The sequence below is a fragment of the Rhea pennata genome, chromosome 17 (genome assembly GCF_028389875.1).
Source record: "Rhea pennata isolate bPtePen1 chromosome 17, bPtePen1.pri, whole genome shotgun sequence".
Taxonomy (NCBI): Eukaryota; Metazoa; Chordata; class Aves; order Rheiformes; family Rheidae; genus Rhea; species Rhea pennata.
The window spans coordinates 16,774,747-16,795,550 of record NC_084679.1 but is presented as its reverse complement, the minus strand read 5'-3'; the positions used below and the strand labels follow the sequence as shown (position 1 = coordinate 16,795,550).

At 57.8% G+C, this 20,804-nt stretch overlaps 1 protein-coding gene across 1 annotated transcript; it reads right to left on the bottom strand.

The window, feature by feature from the left end:
* Positions 1–434: 434 nt before the first annotated feature.
* On the bottom strand, positions 435–17,587 carry TBC1D10A (TBC1 domain family member 10A). The gene is made up of 9 exons (XM_062590305.1): positions 17,382–17,587; positions 10,975–11,074; positions 6,373–6,480; positions 5,463–5,569; positions 4,670–4,784; positions 4,041–4,106; positions 3,452–3,641; positions 2,245–2,399; positions 435–1,935 (listed from the first exon to the last, which is right to left on the bottom strand). The coding sequence occupies exons 1-9, from the start codon at positions 17,585–17,587 to the stop codon at positions 1,543–1,545; spliced, it is 1,440 nt and encodes a 479-aa protein (XP_062446289.1). The 3' UTR covers positions 435–1,542.
* Positions 17,588–20,804: the final 3,217 nt, after the last annotated feature.

Here is a 20,804-nt window from a genome sequence, read left to right as displayed (position 1 = left end):
TGCGCTTTGCTACCTCAAAGCGTGCAGCCCCCCTTCGAGGACAAGGCTCGGTGCTGACAGCTCTTTAAACTGCAGCTCAGAAACCACCCAGGCAGCAGGAGAATTTCATGTGTCTATTTTTTCCCTGGGAATTTGAGAGAAACCTGGGGGGGGGGGAGGAAACAACGGGGCCTACACGGGATTGGAAGGGGCAGAGGCATCTCGGTGGTGGCAGCAAGCCCATAGCCGCCACAGAACAGGGGTATTTTTCACCCTGCGGGCACCCTCCTGGAGGCAGGGGAGGGACACCGCATCCCCCACAAGCCGCTGGGGTGGCTGTGCCAGAGCCGGGTCCAGCAAGCGCAGCTCCAGCATGGCAGTCACAAGTACAGCGGGTCTCAGCTCTGGGGAGAGAGGGTGGTGGTGGTGGGTGCCCAGCGAGCCGCACACTCTGCGCCTTTACACAACCCTGCTTTATTTACCCTTTGTACAAAACCATTTTTACCACTTTATTTTACAAAGTTGCCCCCAGCCCTTAGAGAGAGAGAGAAAGAGAGAGAGAGAGGGAGATGGCAGGGAGCCCCTGCCAGTGCCATGCGGGGGCACCCAGCCAAGGAGCAGTGAGGGAGGGGGCCGCCCTACCCTCCCCTCCGCCGCAGCTCCCAGCGTGCCAGGAGGACATGGTCACCACCAGGCCCCTGCCGTGGCCCCAGCCTGGTGGTGAGGCCGGCACTGCCGCGTAAGCCCAGGGCACCCAGCCCTGCTGCCTCTCACCACCCTCAGCTGCGGCTCCCAGCCTTCGTCCTGCAACCGTTGCTGCTCAGAGGAACAATAAATAGGCTCAGTGAGTAGGTCAATCCGGTACGTGTTGGGCTACAGCTTAATACATCCACACTAAGTAAAGAGGAGCAGGGTGGCCAGTCCCCCGGCTCCTCGTGTACCCCCAGTCCTGCTGTACGAGGCACAGGCACTCAGGAACTGGGTCTGAGGTCTGCCCCAGCCAGTGCGGGCTTGGCAGGATAAACCCCGGGGACCAGCACCTGCAGGAGGGACCCTGGGGGACAAGGGTTGAGGGGTTGGGGAGGGCGACGGGGCAGCTCTGGGACAGGGAGACCATCCCGAGGGGCATTGCGGCCCTCCACACCTTGTGCTGGGGCTCCCACTGCTCGCAGTTCCAGCACCCTGCCAGGGTGGGGACAGCACAGCACCCAGGGCAGGCAGGACTGAGTGCAGCCTGTTGTCACTGCCTGCCTGGTTGAGCTCCCACAGACGTCCCCATGGGAACGCAGCTCCTCTGCCCTGAGCGGGTGCCCCTATGGTCCCTGCACACCAGGGCCACAGTGCCTCACAGTCCCACACAGGCCAGGCCAGGCCAGCCCAGCCCAGCCGGGCATCAGCCCGTCCACATCCCCCCAGCCCAGAGTACCCATGACATTAGGCCTCACGAGCCCCCTTCCTCCCTCCCTCAGTTGCAGAGGAAATAGTGTCCTTTGGCCCAGGTGCGTGCACAGCCCAGCTGAGCCTGGCCTGCCCAGGGTGTGCGGGCCCAGCAATGTGCTGGCCCTACAAGTACGTGTCCTCACTCTCCCGGGAGCTCAGACTCTCCTTGGACTGGTGATGGGGAGAGACCTGGGGGTGCAGCAGCTCCCGGGCAGAGATGGGCATCCCATTGCCCTCAGCTCCGGGGCCATTGGCAGGGTTGCTCAAGCCCTTTTCTCGGCTCTTCTCCTTGCTCTTGCGGGCTTTGGGCACAGGGGCTGGCCCGGGGGGAACAATGATGGAGGGCACGGGCTCCAGCATCTTGCGGGTGGGGGGCTCCGCATCGCTGATGGCCTTGGCGCCATGGAGGCGGGGGGGGGACTTGCACTGCAGCTCCCCGTGCATCTCCCGCCATTTCTTCAGCTGGATCAGGTGCTCCCGCTCGATCTGCCGCTCCGTCACAGGCAGCTCGATGACCTGGTGTGGGACAGAGACTCATGCCATTGGAATCTCCCTGTGGCACAGAGTACCCAAAGGCCACCCGAGCCTGATAGAGACCGAAGAGCAATGACACCACAGGGGGCTGGCTCTACAGCGGGGCCACCCTGGCAGTGTGCGGGATACCACCCCAGGACAGAACCGACCCCAAGCCTAGGCCTTTTGAGGGCAGGTGCCCAGGAACACCTGCCTTTGCTATGTGCAAGCTTTGCCCACCAAGGGGCAGCCCAGCCCCACAGGGTGGCCTAGTGGGTGGACTGGGTGCTCCTACCCTTCCTAGCACCTCACCTCTTGCACGAGGAAGGTCTCCTGCATGATCTTGGGGCTGAGGGCTCGCAGTCTCTCCATGGTCTCGTACTGGCCCTGGCAGGACTTGAGCTTGTCCGAGGAGCCCAGGGTGTGTTTGAGCAGCACAAGGCCAACCCGGAAGATGATCTTCACCCCTGGAAGGAGGGAGGTGAGGCACTGAGCATCAGGGGGGAGGGAGTGACACTGCCACCACATCCCACCTGTTGCTTCTGTGTCCTCTTTCCCATGGACCTCCAAAAAAGCCCGATGACAATCATGGACCAAGTATGGCACGACACAGTCTGCTCAGCCTTGTGCTGTGCTTGTGAGGCTGCTGAGGAAAAGGGATGCTCCAGCACAGGTCTGCCCTGCTGCCCCAATCTTATGTGCACCAAGCTCCCCTTAATCCCATCCAACATTTGGCTGGGATCCTGCTGCCCATCTGGGCACCAGCTGCTTTTTCTGGTGCCTGAAGCTGTGCTGACTGCAGGAGCGGCTGCTCTCACCGCACACCAGAAAGCACCCAAGAGCTGCTCTAAGTTCAGGCTAGCTTGGGGATGCTCAGCTGGATATAACCAAGGATTTGCATTTGCTGACGTACTACCTTGTAAGAGCTGCTCCCCGATGCCAGGCTGGGAAGCCAGGGCCCCAGCACCACACTGACCTGCTGGGCACAGGACTGGGCACAGAACAGGCCCTGCACTACATCACCTGCTGCAGAGGAGTAACCCCAGCCTGGGGAGGAGCAGGGCAAGAGAAGGCAAAGCTGAATGGAGGCTGTCACTACCCAGGCAGCACTGGAACACAGCACATGGGGGGGGATACAGTCGTCATTCCGCTAGCAGTCAGGATGAACGATGGCATTTGGGGTGCACAGCAGATTACAGACTCTGTGTGTATTAACACAGACATGAATGTGCCCTCTAGCTCCCCACCAGGCCCCAGATAAACAGCCTGGTTTCTATTCCAGGAGCACAGCTTCCTCAAACCTGCTCTTCGCCTGCTCCCACTTGCCAGACACAAGCAAGCAGCCAGTCACCTCGTCACAATGCTCCTGCTGCAACCACAAGTGCCCTCCTTGGGTCTGGGGGGCTTGCTGACTGCCCACGGGCACAGGGACGCCAAAGGAGAAGGGCCTCTCTGCCCCCTGCCAACCTGTAGCCGAACCCCCGTGAGAAAGAAGTGCACAGCAACGAATAGCTCCTACCTTCGCAGAAGAACATATCCCAGACACGCAGCACAGAGCTCCAGGGCAGCGTGCGGGAGAAGGCGCACATGAACCACTCTGTCATGTAGAGGATGGGGTCGATCTTCTGCTTGCTCAGGTGTTTGTAGGCCACAGGCGAGACCTTGTGCAGCAGTGAGAAGAGGATCTGCCCATCCAGCTGAATGGCCTCCTGCAGGGACAGTATCAGCACTGAGCTCTGCAGCGAGTGGGTTAACCCCAGCTCAGCCCTACTGAGCTCCACAGCGAGTGGGTTAACCCCAGCTCAGCCCTTGCCCCAGGGATCTGCTCCCCAGTGCTCAGTTCTAGCACCCCAGACCAAGAGGAAGAGGAGAATAATCTTCAGGTCAGGTTAGGAGACTGGTGCTGCGCCCCATGGATGCCAGCAGCAAAGACACACTGAACCCTCATCCCTCAGTGCTGGGTGCCGATGGGGGCCCTGGCACCACACAGAGCAGATGGGAGTGCTCCCCTCTGCACCCCTTCTTCCAGTGGGGTAAGGAACTGGAGGAGCTTGTGGCCTGCAGACAGCCTCTGCCACCCCGAAAAACGTTGCCAGACCTTCACTCACCAGCTTCTCGCTGTAGTAGCCGGGGAGGTATTTCTCGCAGATCTGCACCAGGCACCAGAAGGCTTGCTGCAAGCCGAGAGACAGCAGGTGAGCACGCAGACACCTCCCGTGCCCCCAGGGGAAGCCCTGCAGCCCCCAACTTGCTCCAAGGGATGAGAGAGAGGAGGAAGGAGGCTCAGCTCTGGCAGGAAGAGGCAGAGCATATCTGGGCTGAAGGGCAATTCCCTGTGTTGGCCATGCTTCAGGGCAAACAGGTCCTCCAAGGGACCCAACAGGTCCTCACACCAGGCACACATGAGGAGGCAGCATAGGGGTTCACCCACCTTTGCTCTGGCTTTGGCAGGAGAGGCTACTGAAGGAGGGGTGCTCCATAAGGCACCCTATGCCACAGACACAGCCTCAGTTCCCCTGAGCAGGGAGACACTTGGGCAGCCTCCAGGACCACAGAGGCAGGGAGCTGAAGGCTGGAGCTTGGCTCAGGCAGTGCTGTGAGCACCCTGCCCATCAGCGAGTACCTCTGCTTCCATGGCACCACCCCAAAGCACCCTTCTGCACCCTCCCACCAGTCCCAGTTCTCCAGCAATAGTGGCTCCCCAGGGCTGCCTGCCCTCCTGATCATGTGTTCGTACCTCGGCTGGCATGTGCATGAGCAGCACAGCAGCAATAGGGGCCTGGGCCTGGCAGTAGCCCTCCTCCGGGCGGTACAGGGTGTAGGCCTTCAGCACCCGAAACAGGTCCTGCTGCCTGCAGAGACACAGGAACAAGGGAGAGGTGGAGAGCCAGCACGGACAGAGCCCAACAGCCTCCCCATGCAGAGCCTGGGGACAGGCAGCCCTTGACGGGTTTGTGGGAAGAGTCCAAAGATGGAGCCTGGCCGAAAGCCTTGCTTTGCTCCCGGCCAACTCAGCAGGTCCCATGGGCTGCAGAAACACCCTGGCAGAGTCCTGACAGATGAGGCAAGGAGCCAACTCGTCTCTCAGCACTGCTGCTCCTGCTAGGGATGCTGGCCCAGGGTGAGGTAAAGCATCTCCCAGGCAGGCATGGATGGGAGAAGAGCTGGCTGTAAGCAAAGTGGTGCAGACACGCAGGGACCTGTAGTGCTCTGCTTCTCTCGGGTGATGTGGAAACTATGATTGGGCACCTCCATCCTCTGCCATCTGCCTTCCTGCTGCAGCAAGCCCACCCTGCTGGTGTTTTGGAGCTGGTGCTGATAGCAGTGACCCAGGAACCAAGCATCTGGAAAAGTCAACCTGTTAGCCCACACTTTGAGCCCCTGCGGATGCTCTGCAAGTTGGTGGTGCAAGATAGGGTGACACTGCACAAGGAATTGAGCGCAGCTCTGCAAGCTGGGACAGACATCAACTGCCACAAGGTGTCAGTCCATCAGCTCCTGAGTACCAGACGTGAGGCAGCTCCACTTACCCATGGCCTCCACGTGAGACAAACATCTCATGAAAAGGGAACTGCCGATGGAGATCCCGCTCGATCACATCCAACCACTTGGGGTCTCCAGGGAGGAGATCCAGTTCCTGGGGAGGAGAGGGCTCAGGTGAGCAGCACCAGGCCTGCTGCACCACTGTGCCAACCCCATGCCAGCATGCAGGGTCCATGGCAAGAAGGCAGCCAGCGGAGTGGCCAGTCACAGCCCAGCCCAGCAAGCCCTGTCTGGTTGGGCACTGCAGGCCTCCCCAGCCCCACATGCCTGCTCCATCTCTGCTGCTCAGCCACCACACTGGTCTGGAGCTGCTGGTGGGATGCAAGTGCCCCTGCTTCAAGCCAGCTCTCCCACGGGCTTTTTCTCCTGCAGGCCAAAGACCCCTCATGTGCTGACATAGCCCAGCATGCTCAATCCCAGGGCAAAGGCTGACAGAATGTGCGAGCCAAGATCGGAGAGCCAGTCCCTGCTGCAGGGCAGGGTGAGCAGTGCCATAGAGTGGCATGCTCTGCTCCATCTCACCCGGAGCAGTGTGGCCCCATTGCCTTGCTGATCGCCTTCCCCAGAGCCCCTGGCTGCAGGCTGCAACAAAGAAGGGGAGTTGCAAGGCCCAGAGAGGCACAGGGGAACCCCAAAGCCAGAGAGAGGAGAGGGCCATGCAGCAGCACAAACGTGGACATGCCATTCCCACCTAGTTGGCCTCAAAACACATTTGCAGGTCTCACTGGGGCAAATAGGACCACTTGCCCCCATGCAGCAGGAGCGAGCAGCATTCAGGACTCCAGCTGACACTCCAGCCCTTGAGGGAGCAGGAGCCAAGCATCGCAGCACCCCACACATACACTAGCATCCCCTCCCAGGAGGTTCAGGTGTGGGAAGGACCATGGTCAGGCTTACATCAAATTTGCCGACATTCTGCTCCAGTTTGACTTTGCTTCCAGAGAGGTACTGCCAGGCACGGCCCCTCAGTGAAGGTGGGATCCCCTTCTGACACCGCAGGCGGATCTGCCGGAGAGAACAACACACAGTCATCAAGAGGGGCGCAATGCAGGGCAAAGAGGCCACTGGAGCAAGACAGGAGCTAGACACAGCCAGCTGGGCATCGCACTGCAGTGGCAGGCTGGTCAGCTGCTGCCACCCTATGTCTGACAAGAGAACAGGTCCTCACATCCTTGCCTCAGGTCCCACAAAGATGGCCGGTGCTGCACAGACCAGCAGGGATGGCATGTAGCCTTGTATTTACAGACCGTAGGGATCTCAGGGCAAACACACGTGGCCAGGCAGGCTGGGGTCTGCTCACGCCCTTCTGCCCAGCATGCCAGCCTGGATGCAAGCCGGAGCAGCAAGAGGGAGCTGGAGATGCATGCTGCCAGCCAAGCCAAGGGCTTGCACCTTGCAAATAGCTCAAAAAAAAAAAAAAAAGAAAAAAAAGCCCATGTCTGCCTGCAAGCATGATGCCACTCAGGATAGAAAAGCAAATCCAGAGCCAAGGTGGGGAGAGTGTGGTTTCCTCCCCATCTAGACATGGCCCATGGGAAGCACCAGGGACGTAGTGGAGCCGCATGAGCAAGCTCCCCGTTGACCTGCTCTCAGGGCAGGCCGATGCAGAGTGAGCAGAGAACTCCTCGGCCCCCCAGCTCAGCTCTCCTGCATTGCCCATCAGGCACAAATATCAGGGTGGCTTGTGCAGGCAGGGGAGACGTGCCCTGCTGAGCACTTCAGCCTTTCCATTTGTACAGCAATAAGGACAAAAGAGCAGGCCTAAGTCCTGGAGTCCACAGCTCCAAGGAGCATGGGCTTGCGAGGTCCCTTGGGCAGGCTCCATGCCTACAATCAGCTCCAAGTTTCCTTGGCACAGGGCACCAGCTGTGACCAAAGTCCAGGCAAAGCAGTGCTCACATCAACCCCATGGCAGGGAGCATAGGTCACTTAAACCTGTCACTGCCAGTGCCCTAGCAGGTCCAAGCCAGGCCATGTCCTTCCTCAAAGCCACAGTGTGGGGCAGGAATGTGGCAGCCCATGACAGGCCATCGAGACAGGACTATGGGTTGCTGTGAAGGTCTCAAAGAAACCAAGCAGATCAGCAGGACATTGACTCTGAAAGCATTCCCAGGTTGGTAGCTGGGATATACCTGCAGGCTGCCTCAGCCCTGTGCCCTGGTGGCAGCCTGCCAGTCGACTGTGGCCTTGGAGAGCAGCCAGCACAGGGACAGAACCTGGAGGCCCCAGGATGTCCTCTTCCAATCTTACTGCTCCTGGGGAAGCAGCAGTGCCAACTCCCGAGTCCTCAGCCAGGGCTCGCAGCAAGGTGGGGACCAACAAGACTTGTGCTTTCAACACAGTTGCTCAGCATAAAGCTCTGCAAAAACCCAGTATGAGACAGAGCCTCTGTGCCTTATGCTCCACTTGGAGGGGGAACGTGCCAAGTGCCCAAGATGTGCCAGGACTCTGTAAGCCACAGAAGCCTCCCAAGGTCTTCCTGCTCTGCTTCCTGTGGGGCAGACCAGGAGCCAGGTTTTCTACCAAAGGGCACCGGGAAGCCCTGGAGAGCCTTGATGACGGGTCAGCAAGGGAGCTAGAGCACCAGCCAACCCACTCCTGCCCCAGCTCTCTGCTCAGCACTAGCAGTTGTGGGCCTCTCCTGTCTGGCCAGAGCTCATTTTCTCCGTTTGCCAGTGTAACGTGGTAGTGGGCTTTTGTGTTTCCAAGCTGCCTGATGCAGCATGGCAGTAATGCCATTTAGCAGCGCCCCACACAGCATGTTCCTGGAATGGCCTGTGCTCCCTCCCTGCAGTACTCTTGTTTACCAGGGCAGGCCCCAGTCCCCATGAGGCCTTTGTGCTAACAGGAAACACAGCTGGCAATGCCCAGGGCAGTTGCAGGCAGCTCCTCCACCGCCAACAGCTCTTTTTCGAGTCAGCTCCCCTTCCTGCTGGCCAAGTGAGCAGGAAGGAAACCCCACTGCTGGGAGCAAGAGCAGCTTCGGTTCAGCAGCCCTTCCAGCTGGCTAGCTCAGCATGGTCAGGGCCAAGTGGGAAGACGAGCCAGGCTGCAGCAGGCAGCGCTTGGGGGCTGGCCAAGGCCTCAACAAAGGACACTGCTCGCTTGCACAGGTGAGGAGGCTCTTGGCTAAGCCAGCTCGGCCACGTTGACTTTGCATGGAGTCCTGCCATCACCCCTGCACTGGGGATATAGAGTACCTGGTCCCCAGGATCCCACTATGCCCTTCTGGGGCACTAAGGGCAAACGTGGCTTGAGGGATGCCAGAAGCAAAGAGCACCTGCAACACTGCCAGTCCCTGGAGAGCAGTGGGAGAGGTAGGACCCACTTGCTCACATCTACCCTTCTCCAGCCTGGCTGGAAAGGCCAAAGACCACCATGTGGTGCAGGGGGCTTTCGACTACATGAAAAATGTGAGGCCATGACTCTGGTGGGATCCCGACCAGGGATGGAGCATTTCAGGATCATGGAGCTATGCAGGTGTGAGCTAATGAATACCCAGGCATGAAAGTGTGGAGAAGGAAAAAGGAAAAAGGAAAAAGGAAAAAGGAAAAAGGAAAAAGGAAAAAGGAAAAAGGAAAAAGGAAAAAGGAAAAAGGAAAAAGGAAAAAGGAAAAAGGAAAAAGGAAAAAGGAAAAAGGAAAAAGGAAAAAGGAAAAAGGAAAAAGGAAAAAGGAAAAAGGAAAAAGGAAAAAGGAAAAAGGAAGACTGAGCGGGGATCTTATCAATGTCTATAAGTCCCTGAAGGGAGGGTGTCAAGGGGATGGGAACAAACTCTTTTCAGTTGTCCCATGTGACAGGACAAGGGGCAATGGGCACAAACTGAACCACAGGAAGTTTCGCCTGAATGTGAGGAGGAATTTCTTCACTGTGAGAGTGACAGAGCACTGGAAGAGGTTGCCCAGAGAGGTGGTGGAGTCTCCTTCTCCGGAGATATTCAAGGCCCGCCTGGATGCAACCTTGTCTAACATGCTCTAGGTGACCCTGCTTGAGCAGGGGTTGGACTACGTGATCTCCAGAGGTCCCTTCCAACCTTACTGATTCTGTGAAACAAACTGGCAAAAATCTCAGCCCCAACCTGCCCAGGAGACCTCTGGGCCATTAAGCAATCTCAAGTAACAGGAGATGGAAAAGCACGGGAGGGGGGCAGTTTAGGGGCATGGGGAGCTTCACTGGAGCAGCAGTGCCAGGAGCAGCATGGCATGGCTTAGTGTGAAAGCAGTCAGGCACATTTTGATCTGGCATATGGACTGTCAAGAGCAGCCCAAGGTCAGACCCAGCACCCTCCCTTAATGACCCCGCCCAGGCTGGCCAGCCATGGTGCCACACGCAAGGAGCAGCTCTCTAGAGGCAGACTTCAGACTCCATCTCAGCCATCCAGGAGTCTAGGCACCAACTTTGCTGCAAACCAGACCACACACCACAGCAGCATGACAGAGACCCAGAGGACCTCAGCACAAACATGGGGAGCGACTCTGCCAGAGATAGGGTGCCTGGAATAATTCTTCCTAGTCTGGAGAACATACAGAGATGGAAGCTGCCTACAGAACAAACTGCCCATCTACCATATCCTGAAAAGCTCTCAAAATCCAGTGCAAACAGCCAAGAAATGGAGGGATTTCTCAGCTGTTCACCACGCACTGGGCAGAGACAGCACTCCAGGAGTGACACAGGCATGGCAGGCCGCTGGGGAGCATGGTGGGCAGAGCAGTGCTAAAAAGACTGCCAGCAGGAAGAGGGGAAAAGCAGGGTCTCCAGCCACTCCGACATTGCTGGCCCATCCATCAGCAGCCTCCTTGCTTCCAACAGACACACTACAACAACCTAAGAACTGTTGCATCTCATCTCTACTTGTTTCACATGCTCAGGAGGTCAGGGGTCACCCAACACACCAGCATAGTCCTGTGTGGACCGAGTCAGCACTATTCAAGAGACGGGGACAACCCATCTGGTTGATGATCTGTCTCCTGTGGGGACTGCCCTGCAGACCAGCAGCACATACACCAGGCTCAAACATTTCCTACTCTGAACTTTTTTTGGTCTACAAGATGCTCAGATCAGAAGTTTCCATGACCTAATAATTCCCATGGCTGTCTGCAAGGCAGAGCAGCAGCCAAATTAGCCCTAGGAAGTCTCCAGCCCAGCAGGGAGCAGACGCTGGCCATGGGATGATTCCTTTGAACAGACATGGGCAGGAGCAGCCTAGCCTGGGGACATGCAAACTTCAGTCTCAGTCCCAACCACTAAGTTGCCTCCCACAATAACAAATGTCACTGGAAGGACTGGCCTGTTTGGGCCAATATCACCATCTGAAGGTAATACGTTTGCCTTGTGGGACACAGTGACATGCAGACCAGCCAAGGTAACTGCCCCAAAGCCTCAAGGGGATGTCGCTGTACCCAGAAATCCCTCCCTGTCACCTCCTGTTCACCCACACTGGTGACACAGGGAGACAGCCCCAGCCATGCCCTGGAGGACAGCATGGTTACAGGCACCTACCTTCTTGTGCTTTTTGGCCATCCATTTGTCCCAGTTGTTCAGCATATCCAGCCACTTGGACTCTCTCTGCCTTAGCACCTCCAGGGGTACCTCCTCCAGCCTACAAGGAGGCAGGAAGAGATGTCCATCAGTAAAAGAGCAAACCCTGCCTTTAGACCCTCTTTATATCACTGGAGCCCTCTCATCCCCAGCAGCACCTCAGCACACTCCCCACAGCACACTCAAACCCAACCTGCCCCTGGATCTACTATACCAGCCCTACTACGCCAAGGGGATCAGCGGGTGCTGATGCACCTCGCAACAGCCACAGCTTGCACACAGCTCTTCTCCATGAACCACAGCAGGATCGGAACAGCAAGGAGCCGTCAGTCACAGCTCTGAGGGATGGAGCTGGAACTGGCAAACCTGCCAGCCAGAGCCAGGGAAATCTACCCGTTGTGGCCTAGGCTCCATCACCACAGCATCCCTTGGGCACAGCGCCCAGGGGCAGAAGGTCAGATGGAACTGGCTGGGAGTGCTGTGCAGGGACAGGACATGCTCAAGAGCACTGGCACTTTGGCAGCTGCTTGACTCTCTCTGCTAGAAGCGCTCATCACCTATAAGATCACTGCATAAGCCACAGCCTGCAGAAGCGGATCCCGCTGGTCTCAGTTTGGCAGCAGCGGAGAACTACTCACCCTGACACTGTCCTCCCTCAATTTCTCAGCTGTTCAAAACCTCAGGAGAGCAGCCTGCGCTGCACCCCCCATGGCATTAAATGGGACAGCAGTGCTGCAAGGCAGAAAACAGCGCAACCCTGGGGACCCAGGCCCAGCAAGAAGAGTGTGCTGGAAGGCAAGGAATTAGGGGAACACATTAAGAGCCATTAGAAAAGCTGAGCAAGTTCAGATGCCCCTGCCAAGAGATGCACTGCACACAGAGAAAGTTGCAGCCACAGAGCAGCCCCCTGCTGCGGAGGGAGCATTGCTGTAAATGAGTTTTTCTGAGAAGTGCCCCGCTGCGGAGCTCCTGGCGCCCCAGCCTTTGTTATCTGCTCAGTTCTGGTCATACTCACGCCCGAAAAGCCTGGCACTATTCCAAGCCCGGCTCTAAGCCCAGCTGAGAGTCCCCCAGGAGGGAGAGAAGTGTTTTCCAGCAACAGTTTAGCCTAGATCGGGAATAAAATTTAACCCTGCCAAGCCAGGCAGGATGCTGCTATCCAAGCCAAAGCCTGCAGGGAGATGGCAAGAAATAAAAAACAGTTCAGCTCTGAGCACTGCAGCCCTACTCTCACTTCTGCTCAGGCGAGAGTCACCACGTCAGCTCGGCAGAGCCTCACCCAGCGCAGCGCTTCCTGGCCTCTCCAGCGCCAGGCTGCTCTTGTTCCCCCACCTCTACTTCCCGCGAGTGGGCACGCACAGGCCCGTGTGGCCTGCAGAACTCCCCAAACCACATGCTTATGCCCTGCCAGGCATCCTCTCCCTTTTATTGGGTGGAGGAGAGGGCCAGAGTGACCCAGCCCCTGTGGAAGCCTTTCAGCCTCAGAACTGACAACAGAGGTGACAGCTTGCAGTGCTGCTTGAGCCAGCCATGCATGGCATGTAGCTCAGTGCAGCATCCATGCTATGACAGGGCAACTCTAGGATGGCTAGACTGCAGCAGACCCACATGTCCCAGCCCCCGGTGACTGCCCTGACACCATGTGGGCCTGAGCATCAGCTTGTTCCAGCAAGAATCCGTTGATGCCAGAAGCCCCAGGGCCTGCAAGCAGTAGAGACAGCTCAGCCAAGCCCTCGGTGTCTGTATCTCAAGGAGATCAGAAGCTTCAAGTCATCAGTGGGGGCAGACCAACTTCAACAAAGTTGAAGTTCTTCCACAGTGCACAGAAGCAGGAGGCAATCGATCCCCACAAGTGCTTCTGATGCCATTCAAGCAACTGCCAAAAAGGTGGTGGCCCAAGGTGGCACTTTGTCCCTTTGAGCAGCCTCAGTGGGGAAAGAGGAGCAGATCTGGCCTGCCTGGGGTGATACATGCTGCACCAATCCTAGGAGCGGGTAGAGCCTTTCCAAGCTGAGCACAATAGCACGAGCATCCACCTGGGAGAGACCTCCAAACCCAGACTGAGAAGAGCAAACCCAGCAGCCTTGGGCTCCTGCTGCCATGGGCAATGCTCTGAACATGTCCAGCCCCACCTCAGCTCAGGTGCCTGCTGTAGGGCAGTACAATCGCTAGAGCACCTGCAAGCCAGAGAGCTTTGCTTCCACCCAGACCACACTGTCTTAAGAGCTGTTGCAGTCAGAAAGTAGCATGGAGAGCCCTCGAGCTCTCCAGGGAAGGGTGCAGCCAGCCCTGCTCCCTGGAGCTGAATGAGACACATCCAGCTGGCAGTGTTGCCCTAGCCCAAGCCCTTCCACTGCAAGGTCACACCCACAGCAGCGAGGTCAGATCAGGCCAAGTGCATTTGTTTTTAAGTGCGGTTCAAGCAGCGAACTTGCTGTGAAGGGATGATCTGCTTTGCTCAATGCAGCCACTCCTCTTTCCCCAGTGCCAGCAGTGCACAGCACTGCCAGCAGGTTTCCCACAAAGGCAGCTCTCCTGTGATCACAGCCCAGCACACAGCACTACAGCAGAGCACAGGGAGTGGAGGGAGTGCTGGCTCCATACCGGGGGAGCCTGGGCTGCTGGAAAAGCTGGGGCTCTCAGAGGCGTGGGAAGCTTAAGAGCGCTGGACACTGGATACAGGATCTGGACACTGTCCTGCGGGAGCTGAGCCAGCCCCGACTGGAAGCTGTTACCAGCTGATGCTGGCTTGGCAGCGGGCACAGAGCAAGGACCAAAGGCATTTTAGATGGCTGAGGCTGAGAGGATGGAGTAGGCAAGCTCTGCTCTAGGCCTTCCCGGGGAACTGCAGCCAGCTGTCAGGGCCCACAGCCAAATCGTGCAAGATGGGCTTGGAGGGATCCCCTTCTCCCACCCTGCCTCCTGTGCCAGGTGCTGTATGCAGGGAGCCAGGGTGTCACCCCCAGGCAGCAGGGTGGCCAGGCCCTGTTCCTCTGCACTGTGCCACGCTGCAGGCAAAAGCCCCCCCCCCCCCCCATCGCAGCCCTTCTCAGTGCCACCAGGCCCAACATGGCAGCAGAGGCAAGAACTGCAAACCAGGATTGGGTACTGCCACCAGCTGCTGTTGCCAACATCCTTGGAGCCCAGTGCCTGGTGCAGAGAGGCTCCCAATCTGACCTTGCTCCACTAGCCATAGGCTGGGGCTTGTAGAAGCTCCCTTGCATGAAAGCCGCTAGAGTCTGTGGAGAAGGACCCTATGGCAAGAAGGCAGGAGCCTGGGCCCTGGCTGGCTGGAGAATGGGTGCAGCAGGGCCTGCCTGTATTTTGGGCCCCAGCACTCCCTGCTTCCAGGGCATGGGCAAATCTGCTGCCTGGAGGCAGGAGAGGGCCTGTTCAGGGTACTGGAATGCCCTGCTTACCCTGCCAGCTCTTCCCAAAAGCCTTTCTGACTAGAAGAACCTTGATTGTGCCGGCCACAGGGGGAGGCTGCGTGCTCCTGTTTACGCATCCCCTGCCACCTGGGCAGCAGCTCGAAGCCCTGCTGGACAGCATGACAGTGCTGCGTGCCCACAGTGTCTGCGGGAGCCAGCAAGAAGGCTCAGTCCCCAGGATGGCCGTGCCCTGCACCTGCAGCCACCATGCTGTAAGCAACTCTGCAAGCAACCACTCACCTCCAGGGCCAGGAGCTCTGACATGGGGGAGTTGCTGCCTGCTGAACCCCCAAAGGGATAGTGATGCTGTGGGACCCTCCCCACCCCATCCAGTGGGGGTGACAAGGCAGCGAGGGGAGCCAGCCCCTTCTGCTGGTATCACTGCACACACAGCACCAGACCAGAGGCACGTGGAGAAGGGCCAAGGGCAGGAAGCAGCATTGAAGCCAGTCAGCTGCAATTGTTCCTGGAAGCTGCTCATGCCTCAAAGACAAAAGGACTGTAGAGCAGCCACAGGAGAAAGCCATCGCGATGAACCATGTCCCAGCCAGAGTAGCCCAAATACAAGTGACAGCCTGTGTCTGCTGGGATGACAGCAGAGACATCCTCTTGCACTCATGTCTGCACAGAGGCCACCTGAGTAATGAGGCTGCCACCATGGCACCTTCAGAAGCGCCCCGAGAGGCAACAGTCCATTCAGAAGGACACATGCAAGCCAGCTGCCTCTGGCTGCAGGTGCCATGGGCAGGAAAGTTCCTCCGTCCAGGAAAGGGTCTCCCACTTTGTACAGCACTGAGTGCATACATGAATTAGCTAAGCGTGATCCTGGCAGGCAGAGAAGTCTGCCACCAAGACAGCAATGCGCCCTGCCCAGCAGCCAAGCAATCAATCCTTCAGCAGCTTCTCTCCCTGGACACCAGTACTGGGGGAGCAGAATTAGCGCCCCCAGGCTCCTAGCTTAAAAGGGCTTCTTGCACAGGGGAGGGACGTGCACTTTGCTTGTCACAGACAGGGAAGCTGAGGCACTTGGCCCAATTGACACCAGAGCAGACAGGCAGGGACGAGAGCTCAGACATGCCAGCATGCATCCCCGGCATCCCTCTGACCTTCGGGGAACTTCACAAACGCGCTAAGAATATGTGCGCTGGGGCGGGGGGTAAACAGCTCAGCTTCACTGGCCAGGGGCCAGGCCAGATCGGCTGTCATGCTGGCCTCGCGTCGGCCGCAAGGGCATCCAGCAGCATCTTGCAAGGCTGCAAATTGCAGGTAAGTCAGTCCTAGGTAAGGTCACAAAAGAGAGGATCAAGCTGCCACCTTGGCCACCTGCCCGAGCCAGGTCTGATCCCTTGCTTTGCCAGGTGTCACTGCAAAAACATTGTTGCCAGGAGGAAAAACATGCCACCAAACCAGCTATCCAGGACCTGAGGTGGCCAGGGCGCATTCCAGGGTGCCTCGCCACCAGCACTGTCCCGCTCTGTGCCGTGGGCCGGCACAGCTGCTAGCCCTCCTGTCTCCCAGCTGACCACCCATGAGCTTGGCACTGCTTGGAGCTGACTTCAGCAGCCTTACTTCCTCCTGCCATAAGCTGCGGGGGCTCAGGGAGGGCGAGAGCCCTTCTGGAGGCTCCTGCGACGGCTTCCTCTGCAAACAGAGACCAACCGCCCTCCCCTCCTTGCCGCAGCCCCTCCAGTAACTGCTGGCTTTTCCAGCAGCTACAGATGTTCCTGACTGGCCTACAAGTTCCCCTTGCAGGAAGCCATCACCCAGGAGAGCCAAACTATGGCACGATGGCCAAAACACGCAGAAATCCAGTGCTTGGATGAGAACAGGCCTCAAGGTAACCAGACACTGACATCACTGAGTGGAAAGGGAGCGAGCAGGCCTTGGCGTTACTTACAGCGCTCAGCAATTCCTCCCTTGTGCTTCCCCCCGCCCAAGGCGGGCGCTGTTTTCCAGCCTCTCCCCAAGCCTGCTCCAGCCCCCCAGCACGTTTTCCCTCTTCCCTTCTCCCAATCAGCCATCAGGAGACTCAGGAGAAGAAGGAATAGCTTTTGGGGCTCTCCCAGCTTCCTCCACTGCCTCTTTTTCCCCACTGCTGCTCCACACAGCAGGAGAGCTGCCCGCATGAACCTGGAGCATCACTCTTCCGGCCTCACGCTCGGCTGCGGGTACAAGTAACACCGCAGGATGTCCCAACCCCAAGCAGCAGAGAGCTCACAGCTAGCTGCTTGCACCAAGACATAGGAGGCTGAAGAAAGGCAAGGGATCCTTCCCATCTGCTCCTGTGATTCCCTCAAGAGAATTTAAAGGATTTACAGCATGAGACAGGAACGCTGCCTGGCAAGCTTTGGTCACACAGAGCAGATCATCAGCTCTGCGTCGGAAGAAGCCTAAACAGAGGCACTGGGGACAAACAACAGCTCCAGACCCCCATACGCTGGCACATCCCACGAGTCTCACTCTGCAGGCTCAGCAGAGCCCCACATTCACTTCTCTACAGCCATGGAGGCTTTTACTAAGGTGCCACAGAGCCAAAGCTGGCCTGGGAGCATCAGCGTTTTATGAGGCAGCTTCGCGGTGGGCCTGCGTGGGACGCCGGGCTGGCGCACAGCCGCGCTTCGGAGCCCGGAGGTGCTGCCCAGCTCTGCTGCGGGGCAGAGCACTCCCAGTGGGGGCTCGTCTCGTCCCCGCGGCGCCCAGGGCGGCGGAGCGGGGCCAGAACGCGTGAAACGCGCCTCCGAGGCGAGGGGCGCTAGCGGGCCGGGGGGACACGTCGGCCCCGGCAGAGGCGGCCGGAGCCCACGGCGGTGCCGCCAGGCGAGGCGGGGAAGACGCCAGCGCGGCGCCAGCGCCACCAGCCCAGCGCCCCCCGCTGCCCCGCGGAGCGGCCCCCCGGGCCCGCAGGGCTCCCGGCCTCGGGCGCGGCCCGGCACTCACCGCCCCTCGGCGCTGCGGCTGCCCACGATGAAGCCGAACTTGTCGACGCGCCGCTCCTCAGGGCCGTCGCCGTTGACCTCGGAGTCGGAGCCGAGGGAGCTGAGCTCGTCACCGCCCGGCTCAGCCGCCAGGCTCTCGCGGGTGCCCGCCAGGCCGCGGCGGCCGCCCGGCGAGCCAGGCCCGCCGCCCCCGCGGCTCTTAGCCATGGCGCTGCGGCGGCGGCGCGGCCGCTCCCCCGCGCCGCCCGGCCCGGCCACGGCGGCGGCTCGCCCCGCCCGGCCCCGCCGCCACCGCCCAACCCCGCGCCGCCACGCCCCTGCCCCGCCGGCCCATTGGGCCCCGCGCGGGGAAGGAGGCGGGCCCTTGTCCTCTCGCCAACGGGCGGCCGTATGGAGCGGCGGGGCCCGCCCGCGCCGAGCGGTGACTGGCCGAGCCCGCCCGGCGGGAGCAGTCCGTCAGCGCGCCGAGGCGGCTGTCAGTCAGGGCTGCGGCTGCGCTGGGCCCGGCCGTGCCCGCGGGGCCGGCGCCGGGGCCACGCCGGCTCCGGGGCGCTGCGCTGCGCTGGGCCCGGCCGTGCCCGCGGAGGACAACACTGAAGAAACCTCTGCTGCTTCTCTCCAGGTTGGTGTCTATTCTGTGCTGAGGATAAGAGCATGGCCCAGGGTAGGAGCCAAACCACAGCATGCTGCGAGGGTGCTGGGAGCAACAGGCCAAGAGCAGCATCAGGGAGCCACACTGCCACCCACAGAAGGTGGCAAGGCACAGAGGTCCTTGGGCTTCATCTCTCGCACTCTTGAAAGCAAAGAGTAGGGCTGAAGCAAGGATTTGCTTGCCCTTCCCTCACTGTGGAATGAGTCTGTCCTTCCTGTTCTCCACTCAGCAAGCACAAGTCTGGCCTCCAGCCGTGCAGAAGCTCCAGCCTGCTTGAACCTCCCCCAATTTAGGGAGAGGGGAAGCACCTCGCCCACGGCAGCGCAGCAGCCTGCAAACATGGAAATGGCCAGGAGGAGAGTGCAGAGTTGTTCTTAAAGTTCTGGTGGCTCCAGTCTGTGATGGCAGCTCCCATTTCCTCCTCCTGTTTAGCTGTGGACAGCGAGGCAACTTCTGCTGCTTCTTTGATTTCAGATGCTTTTGCAGACACGTGGATTTGTCTCTGCACTGAAGAGCAACAGAGAAGGAACAGAATCTGAGGTGTTTCACGGCAACTTTAAGAGGCCCCTCGGGCCACCATAGTGGGCATGGGAGCAGCCACACCACAGGCCCTCTGTATTTGACACTGCAGTGGATTTCCTGCCCCTTCAGCCCACAAAAGAGCCCATTTCACATCCTCCTGGATCTCCTGATCCAGAAGCTCTTTCTGGGCAACATCTATCCCAGCAGCATAGCTCCTGGGAGCCCAGAGACTCACCTAGGCCCTGGATATGGCTGGGCAGCGAGGGCTTACAGGGGCAGCCTGGATGCCCACAGCTTCAGGGTGGTGCAGGGAGAGTTGTTACACAAGATCTTTTCAGAGGTGAGCTTCTCTGCAGCCCAGGGCTGTCAGATTGCAAAGCCATCACAGAGTCATCAGCTGGTGACAGAAGATTTAATGAAGGCATTGACTTAGTCTTTACAACCCATGCAATCTTTTGCCTCTCTCAATGCTCTCCTAGGGCACCAGATACAACCAGCAACTCCTTTCTACTACGGCCAAGCTTCAATGGCAAGTTATATAAACACAGAGATCTGTTTTGCCTTATCAGACCTCAAGCTATGATAATCAGTCTGTTTGAAGGGCTGTGTACTGCAGGTAAAAAGCAACAGATTCACAAAAAAACCATAAAGGTAATGCACCTGTAACTTCCTTTATAAGCATGCTGTAGTTGTGGTTTCACACAGGCACAATCAAGAACTGCCCCTCCCTTGCTTGGCCTATGCCAAGTGCAGCATAAACCAGACCTGCTCACTTCCCTAGAGAAACCTTTTCAGCTACCACCTCACCTCAGCTCTGCTCCCCGTAAGATCAACCTTTGCATCAAGCCTTGAAAGTCAAACAAATTATGACTGCAGCTTGTACCAGGGCTCCCTGAAGAGGAAGCAGGGTACCAGGTACCCACAAACTGAACTGCCAGCAGGGCTACCCTGCAAACAGGGTCACCAGCAAAAGTGTCTCCCTCACATCTCAACTGGACACTAGGAGTGAATCGCAGCCAGCAAAGCCCACACATTCTAGGTCTCTGCAAACGAGCTGCTGCTATTTGTGCTTTTCTTAGCAGCCTGAAGTACAAACCCAAGGAGCATGATGAAATCATCTAACACATCAAAACCAACAATATGAAGGCTCCTATCCAACAACAGCTTTGTCGTCTTCACCTCACACAGGTAAAACTCCCCTGGCTGTTCTAAAAATAAAGCATGCGAGGATCTAACAGTGCCTAGCACAAAACTGACTTCAGTGACAGCACTGGGTCTTGCATCCATTTTGACCTGTACTGGCTGAAATCTTCCATTAGCAGTTTTGCAGCAGGAAAGAGGCGTTGAGCTCCATCCTTGTGTCCACTCATCACTCTCATATAGTTACGACTCCATACTGGAGGCTAAACTTACTGTGGCAGTAACACAAAGCATCGCTTTCTCCCATGAACAACAAAGCAGAGGGGCTTTATTAGAGTCAAGAGACCCCATGTCTGAGGGGCTGAGGGGACAGAGATCACTATAGGTGAGTAAAGCCCACAATTAAATCAATCTATTTTCAAATTCTTTTTCCAGGCAGTCTAAGCTTTGGAGATCCTCCCGACTGAAGTGGAAGGCCCTGATAACAGTTGTTTGTACTAGATATATACACACACACAGTCTGTTTTAACATTCATCTGTAACATTTAGATAGAAACTGGCTAGCTGTTAGCAAGTCTCCATGTAAATTATTTCTAGTGCTCTCACTTGGAGTTTGGTGCAGAAAGTTCTCCTGCGGGAGAGCTGGACTGGACCTTTAGCCCTGTGCAGGATGTAGTCAGAGGCTTATACAAGTGGCTTGACTTTGCTGAAGACTGAGCATGTCATCTAAGCACCAGTAGAGTGTTCAGAGACAGCTAGGAAATACTTGTTGGATATGGGAGCACAGAACAATGCTCCTTGCACCAAGCACTGTGGCAGTTCATACCACATGGGCACAGGCCAGACCAACAGCTGGATGACCTTAAGGGTAGCCCCATCACATTTGGGTCTTACACAGGATGTAGAAACATTACTTCTCCATTTCAGAGCTTACTTCCTTGCAGAGTTGATCAGTTCTGGAAACACCACTTGTGAGCTAGCTATGTACATACTGTTTCAGCAAACTGCTGCCTCCACTGCAATGACTCCAAGCTATGCCACTGAGGGCTGTTGTCTCTAAGAAGAGATCGTACCTAACTATTGTCTAGTTTTTAAAAGCCAACAAGAGTA

Bases quoted from the DNA above. Each gene is read 5' to 3' on its own strand.
- TBC1D10A (XM_062590305.1), bottom strand. From the start codon at position 17,587: ATGGCTAAGAGCCGCGGGGGCGGCGGGCCTGGCTCGCCGGGCGGCCGC. The intron at 6,481-10,974 runs GTAGGTGCCTGT...TCTCTCCGGCAG, and splicing joins TGGCCAAAAAGCACAAGAAG to ATCCGCCTGCGGTGTCAGAA. The intron at 4,785-5,462 runs GTAAGTGGAGCT...GTGTCTCTGCAG, and splicing joins GTCTCACGTGGAGGCCATGG to GCAGCAGGACCTGTTTCGGG.